This window comes from Mobula hypostoma, chromosome 15 (assembly GCF_963921235.1).
Source record: "Mobula hypostoma chromosome 15, sMobHyp1.1, whole genome shotgun sequence".
Lineage (NCBI taxonomy): Eukaryota > Metazoa > Chordata > Chondrichthyes > Myliobatiformes > Myliobatidae > Mobula > Mobula hypostoma.
This window is the reverse complement of record NC_086111.1, coordinates 50,237,781-50,258,527: the sequence shown is the minus strand read 5'-3', so window position 1 is coordinate 50,258,527 and position 20,747 is coordinate 50,237,781. Positions and strand designations below refer to the sequence as shown.

Here is a 20,747-nt window from a genome sequence, read left to right as displayed (position 1 = left end):
AAGAACTTTCAAAGCCAAGATTGGACTCATAAGCCACTTGAGAGCCCATAAGTAGATCAACAGAATGAAGACCATCATCCTCGACCTCGAGGGATAGCCACGACAATGACGATCACATAAACAGTATTCACATGAAAACTATTAGCATAAATTATACATTTCTTTAGAATAAAACTCAGAAACTGTAAATGTATATAAAGAAATAGCTGCTTTGGAATACTGGATACAACTTATCAGTACTTTGAGGATGCATTAGAAGTTCCTCATGAGAATCTCTTGCACAAAGCTGAAGCTCATGAGATTTAAGATAAATTGTTAACAGAGTGAAAGAGTTGTTTGAACAGCAGTTGATGATGAATGGAAATAGCTTGGAGCCTCAAATTGTCAGTATACTTATTATCAATTGATAGATTAGCATGGATACCTATTCAAATATTTCAATGACACAAAGGTAGTCTGCATTGTAAACACTGTAAATGGAATCATTATGTTACAGCCATTAACAGGTTAAGCTGCAAAACTCTGGCAAATGTTCTTCAAGACAGGCAAGTATATTCTGCACTTTGGATGCCATTTATATAGAAGTATCTACAGCAGGCACTATAGCAAAACATCTACAGTATTATCAAAGTATCAGTTTCTTGCTGATACCATCAAGTTCAAGAACAGTTCATTCCTTTCCACTATTTGATTCTTGAACCACAAAACTCTAGCACACTATGAACACATTAACCACTTTACACTAAAATGGACTTTGCTCTGAGTTTTATTCTAAAGAAATGTATAATTTATGTTAATGGTTTTCATATCAATGCTGTTTATCTGATACCATGTGCCTATATTGCTATTGCAAGTTAAGTTTTTCATTGCATCTGTGCATACATGTAATTGTGCATCTGACAACTCAACTTTGCCTTTGAGAATACATTTTGATGTAATGTAGAAATTGATAAGAAAAAGAAATTCAGAGGATTGTGGGGAGATCATTAAAATGTCATGCACAGCTAAACGAAATAGATAAAATAAAAAGCTATTCAAATGGAGACCTTGGTACATAGAATGTGGATTAAGAAATATGAAAGTTGAACGGTATATATGAAATTCAGAATAAATAACTATATGATGATGATGATGATGACGACAATAACATTTCTAAGCTTTGGAGAAACATGACAGCAAATTTATCAAAATAATACCTGGATTTCAAAGACAAAGAGCCATTCATTGTACATACGAGGTTTGTGTACCCTGGGACTTCAAATAGTTAAGTGAGGATTTGATGGATACTTTCAAGACAATGAAAAGAACTGATGTAACTACTTCTGCAAACTGAGGTGTCCAGACTAGAGAGGGAAGAATATACGTAGTTGGGAAACACTTCTACATGTAAAGGATGCTGGATGTTTGGATTATTTTAAAATACAACAGCATCTCTTTCTTGGTAAGTTATTGATATTAATTATGAGGTTGATTTGTTTTTTGTTCACCATGAGAAATGACCAATGTGCAGGTTAACGTTACAAAAAAGCCAAGAAATAGTTAAAAAATTAAATGCCATCTGCTGCTTACTTAAAAAGAAATCAGATTAATTATTTTCTGATTTGCCCCACCTCCCCTTGTACCCCATCCCTTATTTATTTATTTATTTATTTATTTTCCCTTTTTTACTCTCTTTTGTCTCCCTCCATCCCTCTCACTATAACTCCTTGCCCATCCTCCGGGCTTCCCCCCCCCACCCTTCTTTCTCCTAGGCCTCCCATCCCATGACCCTCTCCCTTCTCCAGCTTCGTATCCCTTTAGCCAATCAACTTTCCAGCTCTTAGCTCCATCCCTCCCCGTCCTGTCATCTCCTATCATTTCTGATCACCCCTCCCCCTCCCACTTTCAAATCTCTTACTAGCTCTTCTTTCAGTTAGTCCTGACGAAGGGTCTCGGCCTGAAACGTCGACTGTACCTCTTCCTATAGATGCTGCCTGGCCTGCTGCGTTCACCAGCATTTTTTGTGTGTGTTGCTAATTATAATCTTGATTACACAAATAATAGAATTACAGTATTTTTGAATGAATCTGTAAAAAAAAACTTGCCTAAATGACAGTCTCCTAACAAATGTTTTGCCTTTATAAACTTTCATGTTACCATATAAAATACCCAGTGTGCTTAATCTAGCTTAGGCCTGATTTTTCTTTTTCTTCTTTCTTTTCTTTTTCTTCTCTCTCTCTCCCTCCCCACCCTCCCTCTCCCCCACCCCCACCTTTCGCTCTAATTTTGTTGAGTCCTCTAAATCGCATATTATCATACGCCATATCAATATTACAGTGCATGAAATGATACAAGAAGTGCTATCTGAAATAACAATTTTATTGTACCAACCTCTCAGCAATATTCAATAATGGTGGTCAACAATTGCTTAGATAGCTCATATAATTTTGGGAGCCTAACTACAACTAAATTGCTTTTGTACATATATTTTTACATTGTTTACTCAGTTACTTTACAATTGGGTTTTACAATTTTAAAAAAACTGTACACTTATTTCAGTGAATTATAGAAATTTCAGCATAGAACATAGTTATCCAGGGCTAAGTACTGGATGCTCCTTATTGTACTGAGCTGTGGAAGGAGAAATAAAGCACAAGAATTGGAAAAGTGAGAAAATAAATATGTTTCAAGTTGCAGAGAAGGGGAGAATGTGAAGAGAGCAGAAGAAAAATCTGTGGTAGGAAACACATCCAAGCTGTCAAGAGAAAAGCTGCTTTAAAAAATGGCAGATAGAGCAAAAGAAATTAAAAGAATGATACACCAATTAGTAGTGTAGTGGTTAGCACAATGCTTTACAGTACGGGAACACAGGTTCAATTCCCATCACTGCCTGTAATGAGTTTGTACATTCTCCCCACAACCATGTGGGTTTCCTCCAGGTGCTCCAGTTTCTTCAGTTTCTTCCCATAGTCCAATCCAATCCAATGTTTGGTAGGTTAATTGGTCAATGTAAATTGTCCCATGATTAGGCGAGGATTAAATCGGGGGATTGCTGGGCAGTGAGGCTCAAAGTGCCAGAAGGGCTCCGTATCTAAATAAATAAATAAAATGAATTTCTGACAACACACATCAAAGTTGCTGGTGAACGCAGCAGGCCAGGCAGCATCTATAGGAAGAGGCGCAGTCGACGTTTCAGGCCGAGACCCTTCGTCAGTCCTGACGAAGGGTCTCGGCCTGAAACGTCGACTGCGCCTCTTCCTATAGATGCTGCCTGGCCTGCTGCGTTCACCAGCAACTTTGATGTGTGTTGCTTGAATTTCCAGCATCTGCAGAATTCCTGTTGTTTGCAAATGAATTTCTGATTTTATTTTGGATTGTTAGTGTCACACCACTGGTTTTTGTTACAGGTTGCATGCCCTTAAGAAGGTGTGGACTTTAAAAATCAGACAGCAGACTGCAATAGCACAATTGCAAAGGTGTTTACATGAGACCTTGAAGACTGGAGCTCTAAAACATCAGTATGAAGCATTACACCCTCTCTCCCTTATCACTTACACAGAAATGAGCCTATAAGTAAGAATCTCATAACTCTAGGAGAAAAGGATAGTCCATCTTTGGAATGCGGTGGGAGTTGTTACCATGATCTCAACAATTACATAAAAACTAAAACACAGGATTTCACATCCCTTTTCACAATCACAAAGGTCAACAAATACATTCATCACAATAAGATCACAATGACATTGTGCAACAAGATCAATCAACAACTAACTATTTTCCAGGAGCCAGCACTCTTCCCCATCCCCCAAAATGAACTCTTCCGCTGAGTCACCACAAACAGGCACCTTTTTTAAGACACCCCACCCAACAGTTGGGTCCCCTCCCTGAAAAAGGAAGCAACAAACAGGACACGTCAAAGAATGCCACTGTCCTGGAATGTGCAAATACAAACAAAACTGTCCAAACTGCACATTCGCTTAGCGTGTGCACCCAATAAGCATAACACCAGCACTGCTAGACAGGGATAATGAGAATTACGAGGCTACTGGGGGGTGGGAGAGGTAAGGAAGAAATTGCTTGTGGCAGACCGGTTCTGTCACAGTTAGCATCCACTGACTTTTTTTCCAAACCTTTATTGCAGTGCTCATTTTCTCTATCTTTTAATATATGTCCTTTAATATTAATTTTCTTCCACCAGTAAAAGTTCTGTCTGAATATTATACACAGCAATGCTAACAAGGGAGCTATTTCTTCTATGATACTATTGCTTCAAATTACATACATAATCTACAAAGGTTTGAATTATCTATGAAACAATTCATCTACTCCACACGATTAGTTTAAATGCCAAAGTTTCAAAAATGTTTTATCAACGTAAATTATGTGATAACCAATGTTCGCTTGGTAACAATGTAATTTATTTTTCAAACTCTCTTCATAACCAAGACATAAATTACAAACTTGATTTAATATTATTAATTGTCCATTTATCTCCAGCTTGAATACACAATGGTTCAGGTTATTGAATGCCTGGAAGATTATAATCTCAGCCACACAGATAAGAGGACCATTTATGCAAAATAGACAAAATTAAAATTGTTGTTATTAATTCACAACTAAAATGCTCTTCTAAATGTATGATCATGTTTATCATAAATCCATCTCGAAAGAAGTGAAAAAGCAGGACCTCAAGGGTGGAAATCTCGGGACTGCTGCCTGTGCCACGAGACAGAGGGGGTAGGAACAGGAAGTTATGGCAGATGAATGCATGGCTGAAGAGTTGGTGCAGGGGGCAGGGGTTCAGATTTCTGGATCACTGGGATCTCTTCTGGGGAATGTCTGGCATGTACAAAAAGGACGGGCTGCACCTGAACTGGAAAGGGACCAACATCCTGGCGGGCAGGTTTACTAAAGCTGTTGGGGAGGGTTTAAACTAGCTTGGCAGAGGGGTGAGAATCAGAGTGTGAGTGCAGAGATTAGGGAAGAAGGACAAGGGCATAATGCTATGTGTTCTGAGTTGCTGAGGAAGGACAGGCAGGGGACAAAACATAAACATAGCCAGTTATAGGGGTTGAAATGTGTCTATTTCAACACTAGGAGTATTAGGAATAAAGGGGATGAACTTAGAGCATGGATCAGTACGTGGAACTACAATGTTGTGGTCGTTACTGAAACTTGGCTGGAGGAAGGGCAGGATTGGCTGATGCAGGTACTGGGGTTTAGGTGTTTTAAGAGGAATAGGATGGGAGGTAGAAAGGGGGGTGGGTAGTAGCATTACTGGTCAGGGATAGTATCACGGCTATAGAAAGGGAGGACGCTGCAGAGGGAGTGTCCACTGAGTCGGTGTGGGTGGAAGTCAGAAATAGGAAGGGATCAATCACTGTGCTGGGAGTAGTCTATAGGCCCCCAAATAGCCCTCGGGACACCGAGGAGCAGATAAGCAGGCAGATTTTAGAATGGTGCAGGAAATATAGGGTTGTAGTTATGATTTCAACTTCCCTCATATTGACTGGCACCTCCTGACTGCAAGGGGGATAGATGGGGCTGAATTTATCAGGTGTGTTCAAGAAGGATTCCTGACACGGTATACGGACCGGTCGACGAGAGGAGAAGCCATACTGGATCTAGTTCTGGGTAATGAACCTGGTCAGGTGGCAGACCTCTTGGTGAGGGAGCATTTTGGTGAGAGTGACCACAACTCCCTTAGCTTCAGCATAGTTATGGAAAAGGATAAAAACAGACAAAATGGGAAAGTGCTTAACTGGGGAAGGACTAACTATGAAGGGCTGAGGCAGGAACTAGCGAGAGTAAATTGGAAACAGATGTTCAAGGGTGAAAGCACAGAAGTAATGTGGAGGAAGTTTGGGGACCACTTGTGCTGGGTTCGGGATAGGTTTGTCCCACTGAGACAAGGAAAAAATGATAGGAAAAGGGAACCGTGGCTGACGAAACACATTACACAACTTGTCAAGAGGAAGAAGGAAGCATATGTTAGATATAAGAAGCAGGAAGCAGGACGGGCTCATGAGATATATAGGGTAGCCAGGAAGGAGCTTAAGAAAGGACTTAGGAGAACTTGAAGGGAGCATGAGAAGGCCTTGGCATGTAGGATTAAGGAGAACCCCAAGGCGTTCTATGCGTATGTGAAGAACAGAAGGATGACAAGAATGAAGGTGGGGCAAAAGGATAAAGAAGGCAACATGTGCCTGGAGGCGAAGGAGGTTGGGGAGGTCCTAAATGAATACTTTGCTTCAGTATTCTGTCACGTGACCGGCAACAATGAATTATCAATTGAGGCAGGTTTTATAAAAAAAACTAACAAACATTTATTAAGCTCTGCTCAACAACAGCGAAAAGTATTCAAACGACTAACTTAACCAGAAGTTACCTGCTATATGGCAACTCTGGAACAGTTCTTAAAAGGGTAAATTCGAAAACAGTTCTTAAAGTGGTAAATTCGAAAGTCCAAGTGATTTACACAGTCAATAAGGAGAGACTTCTCTGGAAGTGGATTTCTTTGAAGACGTGACGTCACTGCTGATCCTCCAGAGGATTCACGACGAAGGAAATAAAGCGACTTAAAGGAACTGACCTTTTCCTGGCAAGTGAACACTGCACAAACTTCCCTGCTCTTGCAGGAGTTATCTCAGATACAGGTCACCATATTTAGAATGAATCCTCAATAAGGTCGATCCTTCATTAAACCGCCAAACGACTCCAACTTTATTCGATCCTTCAGGTTTCCATCCTTCAGTAAGGTCTTCACTCTCCAATACTACTGTAAAGGTAAATCAAAGATACACCAACAAAGCTGGCAGCGATTGGTGAAACTGCCGGCACAACGATTTTACCTTACAGTAGAAAGTTAAACTCCATTTTAAAACGAAACTGCGTCATGAGACGAATACACAACATAACGGAGTAACTGACGAACTAAACTGAAAACTAACTGAAAACCAACTGCGTCACAACAGGGGTTCTCCTTTTACAGACTTGTTGAGAACAGGTCATCATGTGACCTCACACTAGTGGGAAAATTACATCATGTGACCTCCACAAGACCATTACATCATGTTCATAAGACAGTCACAAGATACCCACGGGGTATCTAACAATTCACAAGTGAAAAGGACCTTGAACAGGGTGAGATCGAAATAAAACAGGCCTGTGTGCTGGACAATGTGGAGATTAAGGAAGAAGAAGTGTTGGATTGTCTTAAAAACATCAAGATTGATAAGTCCCCAGGGCCTGACGTGATATACCCCAGATTGCTGTGGGAAGTGAGAGAAGAGATCACTGGAGAAGTAGCTATGATCTTTGAATCCTCTTTGGCTGCAGGGGAAGTGCCGGAAGATTGGAGAATGGCGAATGTAGTTCCCTTGTTTAAAAAAGGTATAAGGGAGAATCCTGGGAACCATAGACCGGTGAGGCTTACGTCGGTGGTCTGCAAACTATTGGAAAGGATTCTTAAGAATAGGATCTACGAGCACTTGGAGAAGTACAGTCTACTCAAGGATAGTCAACATGACTTTGTGAAGGGAAGGTCGTGCCTCACGAGCCCAATAGAATTTTTTGAAGAGGTAACAAAAGAAATTGATGAGGGTAGGGCGGTAGATGTAGTCTACATGGATTTTAGCAAGGCATTTCACAAGGTCCCCCACAAGAGACTCATCCAGAAAGTCATAAGGCATGGGATCAGTGGAACCTTGGCTGTTTGGATAAAAAAAATTGGCTTAAAGGAAGAAAGCAGAGGGTAGTAGTGGAAGGAAAGTATTCTGCCTGGAGGTCGGTGACTAGTGGAGTGCCGCAAGGATCTGTCCTGGGACTCCTGCTCTTTGTGAGTTTTATAAATGACCTGGATGAAGAGGTGGAAGGAAGGGTGAGTAAGTTTGTGGATGACACGAAGACTGGAGGAGTTGTGGATGGAGCTGTAGGATGTCGAAGGTTACGAGAGGATATAGACAGGATGCAGAGATGAGCAGAAAAGTGGCAGATGGAGTTCAATCCGGATAAGTGTGAGGTGATGCATTTTGGAAAGACAAACCAGAAGGCTGAGTACAGGGTTAATGGTCGGTTACTTAACAGTGTGGATGAACAGAGGGACCTTGGGGTTCTAATCCATACATCCCTCAAGGTCGCTGCACAGGTTGATGGGATAGTTAAGAAGGCCTATGGGATGCTAGGCTTCATTAATAGGGGGATTGAGTTCAAGAGTAGAGAGGTCATGTTGCAACTCTACAAATCTCTGGTGAGACCACACTTAAGAGTATTGTGTTCAGTTCTGGTCACCTCATTATAGGAAGGATGTGGAAGCTATGGAGAGAGTGCAAAGGAGATTTACCAGGATGTTTCCTGGATTGGAAAACAAGTCTTATGAGGCAAGGTTAGCAGAGCTGGGACTTTTCTCTTTGGAGCATAGAAGGATGAGAGGGGACTTGATAGAGGTCTACAAGATTATGAGAGGCATAGATAGGGTGGATAGCCAGTATCTGTTTCCCAGGGCACAAACAGCAAACACCAGAGGGCATATGTACAAAGCTAAGGGAGGGAAGTTTAGGGGAGACATCAGGGGTAAGTTTTTTTTTTATACAGAGGGTTGTGGGTGCCTGAAATGACTTGCCAAGGATGGTGGTGGAGGCTAAAACATTAGGGGTATTTAAGAGCCTCTTGGACAGGCACATAGATAAAAGAAAAATAGAGGATTATGGGGTAGCGTGGGTTTAGTACTTTTTTTTAAGGAATATATGAGTCGGCACAACATCGAGGGCCGAAGGGCCTGTACTGTACTGTAGTATTCCAGTGTCCAGTTCCAGTGTCATCTTAGAGCACTGTAATTACACTGAACAATAAAAATTTTGCTTCCTGAATACTTTTGGGCATATGTTACGGATCTTGGGCTGCTGATCATGAAAATCACCATGAAATTTCCCTATAATGTGCCATTTTTTTGAAATTGCCTATATTTCTTATTTCAATTCATAATTGGAGTTAATTAAAATGTTGCCCACAGTGTAAGCTGAAAAGTTTTCTATCTTGCCCAGGGATGCCTGGGCATGCTTAGGCCAGGTGAATGCTGCACGGCAGGACAGATTTTAGAAAGGCTATAAAAGCATCACGCATGCACTGTTTTATGCATTGAGTTTACATGTCTATCGGTTTGCGATTACATTGATGTGCATGCGCATGCTCAATGTGCATAGCATTTTGTGTGTACTCATTATAATAAAGTAACTGTATTTTCAGGAGTATGTGTGATAGTGGAATGTCTTGCTATTGTTGCAACAGCCGCAATACTTTCTGTTATATTTGTGGCAAGTATGCACTTAAATCTCAAAGACAAAGCATGACTCCTCTTATTAAGAAAGCCTATGAGATCCACTTTGGATGTAAAATTAGTGACCAAGACAAAGCCTGGGCTCCACCAATTTGATGTGTAACATGCGCTGTTGATCTTAAAGCTTGGCTCAGAGGTACTTGGAAGTCTATGCTGTTTGTTGTCCTAATGATATGGCGAGAGCAGAAGGATCATGTGATAGACTGCTACTTCTGTCTGACCAAGTGTCTGGTTTCTCTGCTAAAACCAAGAGATCCGTTGAATACCTCAATCTCCCATTAGCCATGAGACCTGTGCTACATGATGACAGCCTTCCAGTACTGAAGCCACCAGAGGTATGAAATCTAGAGGAGGCAGATGCCACGATACATGAGCCAGGAATGGAAAACAATACTGATTTTTGAACACTTTATGTTGAGTGATCCTCATCTGATAACTCAATCCGAGTTGAATGACCTGGTCAGAGATTTGGGTTTGTCAAAGACAAAAGTAGAACCACTAGATTCAAGACCGCAAGGATGGAATCTGTTATCACTAGCCACAAAAATTTCCATGAAGTACTTCGATATTTGAGACAGATGTTTCACAGGCTAACTGATGCCAAGATTAAGGAAGGCAGTTTTGTCAGTCCACAAATCAAACAGATAATCAATGACAGGCATTTTGAAGAATTGGCACCTGAGAAAATCACATGGACAGCATTCAAGGAAATTGTTGAAAATTTTCTTGGCAACTATATAGCACCAAACTACATGCAGCTAATTGATAGCAACTATGAAGTGCAACATATCACAAAAGATTCTTTTTCTGCATTCCCATTGAGACTTCTTTCCTGCAAACCTTGCCGCACTCAGTGATGAGCACATGGTGAAAAGTTTCACCAGGACATTGTGATCATAGAGAAACCATAAGACCATAAGATCCAATAAGATATAAGAGCAGAATTAGGCCTTTGGCCCATCAAGTTTGCTCCATCATTTCATCATAGCTGTTTCAATTTTACTCTCGGCCCCAATCTCCTGCCTTCTCTCTATATCCCAATCAAAAATCTATCAACCTCTGCCTTTAATATACATAAAGACTTGGCCTCCCTTAGTGGCGGGAGGAGAGAGAGCAGTACGCCTGTGTGTGTGCAGCCCTCCGGTGAAAAATGATATCGTATCCATTAAATAGGGGCCGTGAACAATTCTGATTTGATGGAGACGGACGTGAAAGTACAGAGGAACACCTGGAAAAATTTCTGAAACGCTCGTTCACTGCTGTCATTACTGCGCGGTCGGGAATCTTTTGGAGGGAAGGCCTCAAAATCCCCGGCCTTGCCTGCTGTTGGCGACTGAGATGGAGATCGAATCGTTCGGATAGAGATGGCACTCAGTACTCGGTGTCAAAGAGCTGATCAGAGCTCGAAGTTTTCGGATGACTCAGAGTCGGACCGTTGCCGGGTACGGCAGGGAGAGTTTTTCTTCCCTGTCCTGTCTGCATGAGATGTGGGACATTTGAGAGACTTTGAACTTTTACTGTGCTCATGGACTTCTTCATTAAGTTATGGTATTGTTGCACTGTTGTTATATGTTATAATTATGTGGTTTGGTTAGTTTTTTTCAGTCTTGGTCTGTCCTGTGTTTTGTGATATCACACCGGAGGAAATATTGTATCATTTCTTAATGCATGCATTACTAAATGACAATAAAAGAGGACTGCATGCCTTCATAATCTAAATATCCACAGCTGCCTGTGACACAGAATTCCAGAGATTTACCATTCTCTAGCTAAAGAAATTCCTCCTCTTCTCCATTCTAAAAGGACACCCGTCTATTCTGAGGCTGTGTCATCTGGTCCTAGACACACCCACCATAGGAAACATCCTGACCACATTCATTCTATCAAGGCCTTTCACCATTTAATAGGTTACACTGAGGTCACCCCTCATTCTTCTGAATTTGAGTGAATACAGGCCCAGAGCCATCAAATGTTCTTTATATGACATTCATTCAATCCTGGAATCATTTTCGTGAACTTCTTTTGAACCCTCTTCAGTTTCAGCACATTCTTTCCGAGAAAAGGGGCCCAAAGCAGGTCACAATACTCCAATTGAGGCCCCACCAGTATTTTTTAAAGTCTCAACATTACATCTTTGCTTTTATATTCTAGTCCTCTTGAAATGAATGCTAACATTGCATTTGCCTTCTTCACCACAGACTCGACATACAAATTAACCTTTAGGGAATCCTGCATGAAGACTCCCAAGTCCCTTTGCACCTCAGTTTTTTTTTTGTATTTTCTCTTCATTCAGCAAATAGTCAACCCTTTCATTTCTTCTACCAAACTGCATGACCATATACTTCTCCACACTGTATTCCATCTGCCACTCCTAAGTCCAAGTCCTTCTGTAGTCTCACTACTTCCTCAAAACTACCTGCTCCTCTACTTATCTTCATATCATCTGCAAAACTTGCAACAAGGCATCTGTTACATTATCCAAGTTATTGATATATATAATGTAAAAAGAATTGTTTTCAACACAGACCCCATGGAACACTTCCAGTCACCCTCAGCCAACCAGAAAAGGCTACCTTTATTCCCATTCTTTGCCTCCTGCCAATCAGCCATTGCTTTATCCATGCTACACTCTTTCCTGTAATAGCATGGGCTCATAACTTGTTAAGCAGCCTCTTTGTGGCACTTTGTCAAAGACCTTCTGAAAATCCAAATACACTACATCAACCAATTATTTTTTTGTCTCCTTTATCCAGTTGCCCTAATACTTTTGAAACAGTATCAGGGCAACTGGAATCCATCAATGCTGGCTGATTATTGGTGGATACTTAAAGCGACAAACCTCAGACACTAAATACAAACAAAAAACACCAACAAAATATTTTAGCTTAGTTGAACTATTGCAAAGTATCTGTACTATTATGCAATTAAATGCATTATAGTCAATAAAAAGTTAATTTCTTGTTTCTCCAAATCCCTACGTGATATATAGGCATCCATTAGTCTCATGAGACCATGGATTGTGCCTTGGAAGGTTTCCAGGGTGCAGGCTGGGCAAGGTTGTATGGAAGACCAGCAGCTGTCCATGCTGCGAGTCTCCCCTCTCCACGCCACCAATGTTGTCCAAGGGAAGGGCATTAGGACCCATACAGCTTGGCACCAGTGTCATCGCATGTGTGGTTAAGTGCCTTGCCTAAGGACACACACGCTGCCTCAGTCAAGGCTCGAACCTGCGACCTTCAAATCACTAGACGAATGCCTTAACCACTACATGATATAAGTAGTGTGAAATTATATTTATGCACAGCTTCAAGCAGTCTTTCATAACCAGAAAAAAATTTTGAGGAAACAACATTTTTGAGAAAAATTGTGCAGTGTTATTTTGGGAATCAGCAATTCCATTAATTTGTTTTCCTTCATTATACACTGAAGATTATTACCAAATCTGTAGTTGTTTACACAAGAGATTCTTTTCTGGTCCTGATGAAGGGCCTTGACCCGAAACATCAACAGCTTATTCCCCTCAATGGCTTATCTTGATATTCGTTTACATCCTTCTACTTTTACAGAAGACTAAATTATGTACAGTACTGTGTAAAAGTCTTAGGCAGCCTATATTTTTATATATTTTCAGATGGATGACCTCCACAGAGCCCCAATGTCAACATCATCGAGGCTCTCCGGGGTTACTGGAGAGATAGAAGTGAGAACTATGGCAAGTTCTCCAAGATCCAAGATTGAACAACCTACTAAACAATTTTATTATAAAACTGCGTGACTGATGCACTTTTAAAGGCAAAAGGTGTTCACACAAAATATTGATTTGATTTAGTCTTTTACTGTTTGCTGCTCTGTGTCTTAACTCTTTTGATATTTAGAAACTTTTCATTACTTTGCTTTACAGAATATTTTTTACATGTGCCTAAAACTTTTGCACAGTACTGTATAAACACGCTGATTATGTTTACTTTTTTAACTTTACTGGGATATAGTGCAGAACAGGCCCTTCCAGTCCTTCGAGCTGTGCTACCCAGCAGTCCCCTGATTTATTTCTAGCCTATTCACAGGACAATTTACAGTGACCAATTAACCTACAAACCAACATATCTTTGGACTGTGGGAGGAAACTGAATTACCCGAAAGAGATCCATGTGGTCACGAGGAAAAAGTACAAATTCCATGCAGGCAGCAGTGGGAATGAACCTGTACTGCTGAATCAGTAAAGCATTGTGCTGACCAGTACGCCACCGTGCCACTATGTGGATCACAATTTCACTGAAAACTGAGAGTAATACACAATCTGCTGACCAGAATCTCTGTAGGTAATGTAGAAATAACAATAAAACAGGAAAACTTGCTTAGTTCGCAAAAGACCCAGAAAAGTTGAATAGTACCAAATTACCAAAGGATACTGTACTGAACTACTTTGCCATCACTTAGGTTATCACAATAACCCCCATTCATTAAGAATTAGCAAAATTTAATGTATTAAATATTTTATAGAATTCTGTATAATTTTTGAGTATCATGCAATAAAACCCTAAGACTGTTTCAAAAATGGAAGCATATATAGATTCACCATTAGCCATTTGCAGGAAAATAAAATTACATTTCCAACTTTAGACAGTAAGCGTAATATGCCACACTGATTTTTCTCAAAGCATAGTACACAGTTCAAAATATTCAGAAAGAATGTCTGCCACTCAATGCAAAACTTGAAATGTATGGAACCATTGAGAGATAACATATATAACAGTGAAAGATTGTATGATTATGTAGCAAGTCACAATTATTTCAACAATCACTTACAATTTTTCGTTTGATGATACTGAGTGGTATTTTTGCATGTAGTGGAGTTGCAGAAAATTCCTTATGGATAGTTGATAAATATAGTCGCCGTTTGTTATTTCCCAAATCAGTAATCCTGAAGAGAATGAAATAAGAAAAACCTTGTCAATCCGATGATTTTTTTTTTCTGAGGAGAGCTGCATATATTCACATCATTTATATTCAGGTCATATAGAACATAGATGAGAAAATGGAATTTAAAAATAACCCTTTTTACAAGATAAGTAATGAGTTTTCATTCCCCTATTCAAAACTTGGTGGCCATGGGCCTAAGTATAATGGAACCACTTTACATGCTAATTTATATCTGTGTTTGATACAGAATATTACTGGTCTGCAACTTAGGAAGAAATTCAATTTGTATACAGAATGAACAAAGCTTTGATAAACCTGCTTGTTCTTGCACTTCAATTTTATGTCATCTCAGGGAAATGTATGACCAAATAAAAAAAACTGTTATTCAGTATCATTCTCAAAAGTACAACTGACATTATATATAGGATCAAAGTTTGGAAGAAAACATTTTCTGACAGTTTTAGTTCTCGGAGATGCATTTCTAAATCTGATTTACCATGCTCACCAGAGGCCCCAGTAAGCTCTTGAATTGTGCATGTATGTACACATACCTTCAGAGTTAAACTAAGACTCATGTTCACTTGGAACTGAATTATATCTATTGGACAATTGAACTTCAATATCCATATATTCCTGCGTCCTGGTGTTATACATCCGGAACTAAAAATAACCATTTCAAGTTATTATACCCTGTATACTTCTTTCAAAAGAAATACTCATGGACTGGGGTTTCTTGGATAGGCAGGCAGACATTTACATAGATTTTTTAAATAATTAAAAGGTTATAAAAATCTACAATTTAATTTTGAGGCACAAACAAAAAAAAATCTGCAGATTCTGGAAATCTAAGCAACACACACAAAACGCTGAGTCTCAGCCCAGAACATCGACTGTACTCTTTTCCATAGATGCTGCCTGGTCTGCTGAGTTCCTCCAGCATTTTGTGTGTGTTGATTTAATTTTGAGGGGTCAACTTACATAATTTTTGATACAGGTGGTCCCTGTTTTCCGAACGTTCGCTTTACGACACCTCGCTGTTACGAAAGACCTACATTAGTTACCTGTTTTCGCTAACAGAAGGTGTTTTCACTGTTACGAAAAAAGGCAGCGAGCGCCCGAACAGCCAAGCTCCTCCCCCGGAACTGCATTCTAGCCAGCATTGCTTAAACACGTGCTTTATCTCGATTTATTTTGTGCATCCGTGAGCAAGATGAGTTCTAAGGTATCGGAACAGCCTAAAAGAGCTCGTAAGGGTGTTACACTTAGCGTAAAACTAGACATAATTGAGCGTTTCGATTGTGGTGAGTGAAGTAAGGACATTATCTGCGCATTGAACTTGCCTATGTCCACCATTCGCACTATTTATACGCAGAGAGAGAAAATCCTGAAAGCTGCCGATGTTACTGTTGGTTCTGCTCGTAGCAAAGTGGTCTCTCTTAGTCGGCATCCAACAATGGATAAAATGAAAAGTCTATTGCTTGAGTGGATTGATGGGTGTACAAAGCGTGGTGTTCCATTAAGTTTTCTTATACTTAAGGAGAAATCAGTCAGTCTTTTTAATAAGCTCAAACAGAAAGCACGGGACGGTGGTGATGAAAGTGTTGCGAAAATGGAATTTAAAGGCAGTCATGGATGGTTTGATCGGTTTTTGAGGCGAGGGCAGCTTCATAGTTTAAGCAGTGGTTCCAACTTCTGGGCCGCGGACCGATACATTGCCACGAAGAATGCAGGGGTGCAGTGGTAGTCGGAATATCTTTAAGAAAAAAGCCAAAATAAACAACCTTATTAATTAGGTGCCGCCCGGCACGTAAATGTTGGCCCAGATCAGAGGCAATTGCCGATTGCGTCAGGTGGTTGTTCGTATAAGCAAGTGTTTAACTTTGACGAAACTGCAATTTATTGGCATCTTCCCGATTCCGGTAAGTGAAACTACACTGTACATACATTATTTCTACTTTATATAGGCTGTGTATTTTTATGTGTTATTTGGTATGATTTGGCAGCTTCATAGCTTAATGGTTACTAGAGAGAGTGTTTCTGCCAAGAGTGCTTGCGCCGTGTTTCTGCCGACAGCGTTTCTGCGAGATTTTCGCTGCGCTAGACAGTGCTGCAGAAAAGTATTTCTACTTTATATAGGCTGTGCATTTATCATATCATTCCTGCTTTTACTATATGTTACTGTTATTTTAGGTTTTATGTGTTACTTGGCATGATTTTGTAGGTTATTTTTTGGGTCTGGGAACGCTCAAACATTTTTCCCATATTAATAAATGGTAATTGCTTATTCACTTTACGACATTTCGGCTTACGAACCGTTTCATAGGAACGCTCTACCTTCGGATAGCGGGGAAAAACTGTATATATATTTAACCGGAAAAATACTGATACATAATTTGGAAGGTATCCATATGGTCTTTTTACTTTTGAGGTTCTTCCCACAAGGAGTCTACATCTTCTGATATTATATTACTTCTTTCTAACAATTTAATTTCATTTTTATACCAGCAGGGGCACCCTTCTCCCCACCTGTCTTTTCAATAGGGTGCCAATACTGGCACATTTAGCTCCTAGCTCTGATGCTCTTTTAGCTATGTTGCTGTAATGCCCACAACATCATATCCACCAACTTCAATCTGGGCTATGAACTCATTTGTCATGTCTAGTACACTGCATGCATTCAAATTCCAACACTGTCAGTCCTGTATTCACTGCAACCTGTGAGTCTACCGGTGAGGAAGTCTAGCATCCAGTAGCAGAGGCAAGAGGAGACCCATGTTTTGGAGCTTGTTATTTAAAACTGAGAGTGTGATTGTGTTGAACACTGAGCTGTAATCAATAAACAGCAGCCTAATATAGGTATTAGGTGATCCAAGGCAGAGTGGAAAGCCAGTGAGTTTGCACCCTCTGTAGGTCTATTGTGGCGATAGAAAAATTGCAACAAGTCCAGGTTCTTGCTTCATGACCAACCTCTTAAAGTAGTTCATCACAGCAGATGTGAATGTAGGTGGATGATAAGTCACTGAGTCAGCTCACCCTGCTCTTCTTGGGGACTGGTACGATTGTTGCCTTTTTGAAGCAGTGAGAGATTAAAGACGTCCCTGAACACTCCCGCCCGTTGGTTGGCACAGGTTATCAGTGTCCTACCAGGTACAACTCAGAGCCTGATGCTTTGCGAGGGTTCACCCTCATGAAAGATGTGCTGACGTTGGCCTCCGAGAAAGAGATCACAGGGACATATGCTGGAGGGAGTCGCACAGGTGTAGTTTTATTCTCCTGTTCAAAGCATGAAAAAGCATTGAGCTCATCTGGGAGTGAAGCAACACAGCCATTCATGATGTTAGGTTTCACTTTTTGTATGAAGCAATGGTCTGCAAACCCTGCCAGAGCTGTTATCTCTAACTTCAATCAGAATTGATTTACACTCTTAAAATGGCCTTTCTTAAGTTGTACCTGGGCTTCATGTATAGTTCTAGTTTATTGGTCTTGAATGTCACAGATCTAACCCTCAGCAGACTGGGAATCTCCTGGTTCATTCCCAGATTTTGGTTTGTGTATGTCCAGTATATTCTCGAAGGCACACACTCACCACACAGGTCTTGATGAAGTCAGTGACAAATGAGGTACATTTCCTTCAGATTCAAAGAAAAATCCCTGAATATTATCCAGTCCATTGATTCAAAGCTGTCTAGTAAGCACTCCTCCTACTCTGTTGACCATAATGGCTTGATCCTTACCACTGGTGCTACTGTCTTTAGTTTCTGCCTATATGCTGGCAGTAGAAGTACAGCCAGTTAATCAGACTTTCCAAATTGTGGGCGTGGGATGGCATAGTAAATGCTCTTGATGGTGGTATTACAGTGGTCAAGTGTGTTGGCTCCTCAGGCTCCACAGGTATATGTTGGTGGCGGTTGTCCAAAGACTTCTTCAAGCTGGCCTGTTGAAATCCCCCACAATAATACGGAATGCATCCGGATGTGCTGTTTTGTGACTGATCATGGAGCTCAGCTCATCCAGTGCCTGCTTGCCTTTGGCCTGACAGAACCGTCACATCTGTACACCACGATAAATTAAACATCAAGCATACTCTACCTCCTCTATCTTTAAAAGACTGAACTATTCTATCTTTGCAGAGAATGGTGAAGCCATAGGGCTGCAGCACTGCATCTGAAATGGCAGTGGTGAGCCATATTTCCATGAAGCAAAGTACACAGCAGTCTCTAATGCCCCCCTGGTCTTGCAGTCTTGCTCTGAAGTCTGCTTTATTTTCCAGAGAGTGCACATTCACCAGTAGGATAATTGGGAGTGGGAGACTAAAACTTCTATGTTTCAATCATATATGCAGACCAGCATGTCTTCCATGCTTACATTTTCTTAAAGCGGAACTACACTCGCAACCTGAGTCTGACATCCAGGACCCAACAATTTTCAGTATTGATAGATTCTGTTTGAACAGCTTAAAACAATGCTGCTTCCTCGGAGCTGCATGCAAAGAGTCGTCAATTATCGGTGCCATTTTGTCACAAAGAGAGCATGAAAATAGCCGAAAAATATATCTGAAGCAGCCAAAAACCTACATTGAAACAGGCTTCATCAACTTTGCCTCCAACTTCCACCCTGCCTCAAATTTTCCTGGTCTATTTCCAACATCTCCCTTCCCTTTCTTGAGCTCTCTCTCCATCTCTGGAGACAGCTTATCTACTGATGTCTATTATAAACCTACTGATTCTCACAGCTGCCTGGACTATACCTCTTCCCACCTTGTTACATGTAAGAATGCCACCCCCTTCTCTCAATTTCTCCGTCTCTTTTGCAATTCAGCAACCTTTGGGCATTCTTCCCATTATTGAAATTGGAAGCTACAATTTTTAAGATACGATCAATACTTCTGTGATTTCCAACTTTGTTTCCCTCATAATCTAGGTTGCAGCTCACATGGGTCTGGAGGTATTAACACTTTAAGTATAGCTAGCCTTTCTAGTGCCTCCTTTTCCTCTTTTGTGATTTTTAACTTACTACATCCATGACAAATTCCTTTGTTATGATTCCAATGGCTTGTTCTTTCTTGATAAGGATCAATGCGAAGTACTCATTTACTATCTCACCTGTGATCCCTGCCAACATAGGAAGATGCCCTTTCAGTCCATTTAAAAAAACTCTTCTCTTGCTATATGGTTACAAGTCTAAATGCAAATTGAAGATGTTTAGAAGATAGTTATTTTTGTCATCAGTCTTTTTCCATATTTTTAATTTCCTCTTTTACTTCTCCTCTGATCTTTCACTAATCAATCTCATTCTCACTTGTGTTATCAACCCAGCATCCGAGAATATGCTTTTTTCAGTTTTGTTCTCCTCTTTGCTCAATAGAGCTTTAATAGCTTCAATTGCAGCATGTACTTCTCTTGTAGCATGTTACATTCACCGTATCATTGACATCTTCCTTAATAGGCTCGTCTTCTCAATAGTTTTGCCTGCCAATTATTGATTCCAATTTCCCCTCATCAAGGTTTAGAATAGCCATGGAAACAGATATGAATGAAAGCAACTTGCGTTATTCTAATGCTATCTTAAGTACGCTGTGAGCTGTAAATAAACATTCATGCCATTAAATGTGTTCCTGATGTTATTAAGTGTATTCTTATCCTTTTGAAATCAACCCTTCTCCAACTGATCAGCTTTCCCAAGCCAAGATATTGACTTGCTAAAAAATGTTGCTTTTTTTAGTGGATTAGACATCCGAAGTGTGGAAAATGTCAAATGAATACAAAGAAACAAAAAAAACAAAGAAATCACCAGCTCAGCAGGTATAACATCAGGAACACACTTAATGGCACGAATGTTTATTTACAGTACACAGTGTACTTAAAATAGCATTGGAATAATGCAAGTTGCTTCCATTCATATCTGTTCCATGACCTAGTACGTCTTCCATTTGGCCTGGTTCATGCTCTGGAATCAAACCTAGTTATAGTTCTTCATTTGTGGGGCCAGCAATATACTGGAAATTCCCTTAAACACTTCAAAAATGTTTCCCTCTAGTTTCCATCCAGTCTAACATATTTCAAAAGCGAGGCACTTTGCAAGTGCCTTCTGCCAGAATATTATCTCTGCATCATCAAGGTTACCCTAATTCCTCCCTGCAGTGCTAACAGTAACCAGGAATGACACATGATCCTGAAGAAATTTAACCTGAAACTTTGCATGCCCTCTGGTGTGTCCACATGCCTTGATGCCCATTAACCAGAATACAGCAGTGAATTAAACACCAATATAGAGTTGTGAGCTTGGGTCAGGAATGTCAAAAGGCATTGAAGCAAACTCTACATAATTGATGGTAATTTCTTTGTATAGTGCCTTCCAGCAATTCATACAACTGAGCAGGCTCCAATAAACAGAAGAAACTGACCTTCCTATGGATTTGGACAATAAGGTTAAAGTATTGGAAGTGATAATTAAATCCTTTTTACTAATCCTTGCAGAATCTATGCGGTAAACAAAAATGAGGACCTTGATAAAC

The 20,747-nt window shown here is 40.3% G+C and overlaps 1 protein-coding gene across 9 annotated transcripts in view; it reads right to left on the bottom strand.

The window, feature by feature from the left end:
- The window catches only part of cfap20dc (CFAP20 domain containing), a 488,877-nt gene that overhangs the window by 250,584 nt on the left and 217,546 nt on the right, over positions 1-20,747 (bottom strand). For all 9 annotated transcript variants that reach the window (XR_010020441.1, XR_010020442.1, XM_063067989.1 and 6 more), the window contains one exon: positions 14,120-14,234. Coding sequence is in view for 7 of the 9 variants with exons in the window: in XM_063067989.1 (XP_062924059.1) it covers positions 14,120-14,234 (115 nt within the window). In the remaining 2 variants the exon portion in view is untranslated. The remainder of the gene's footprint in view (positions 1-14,119; positions 14,235-20,747) is intronic.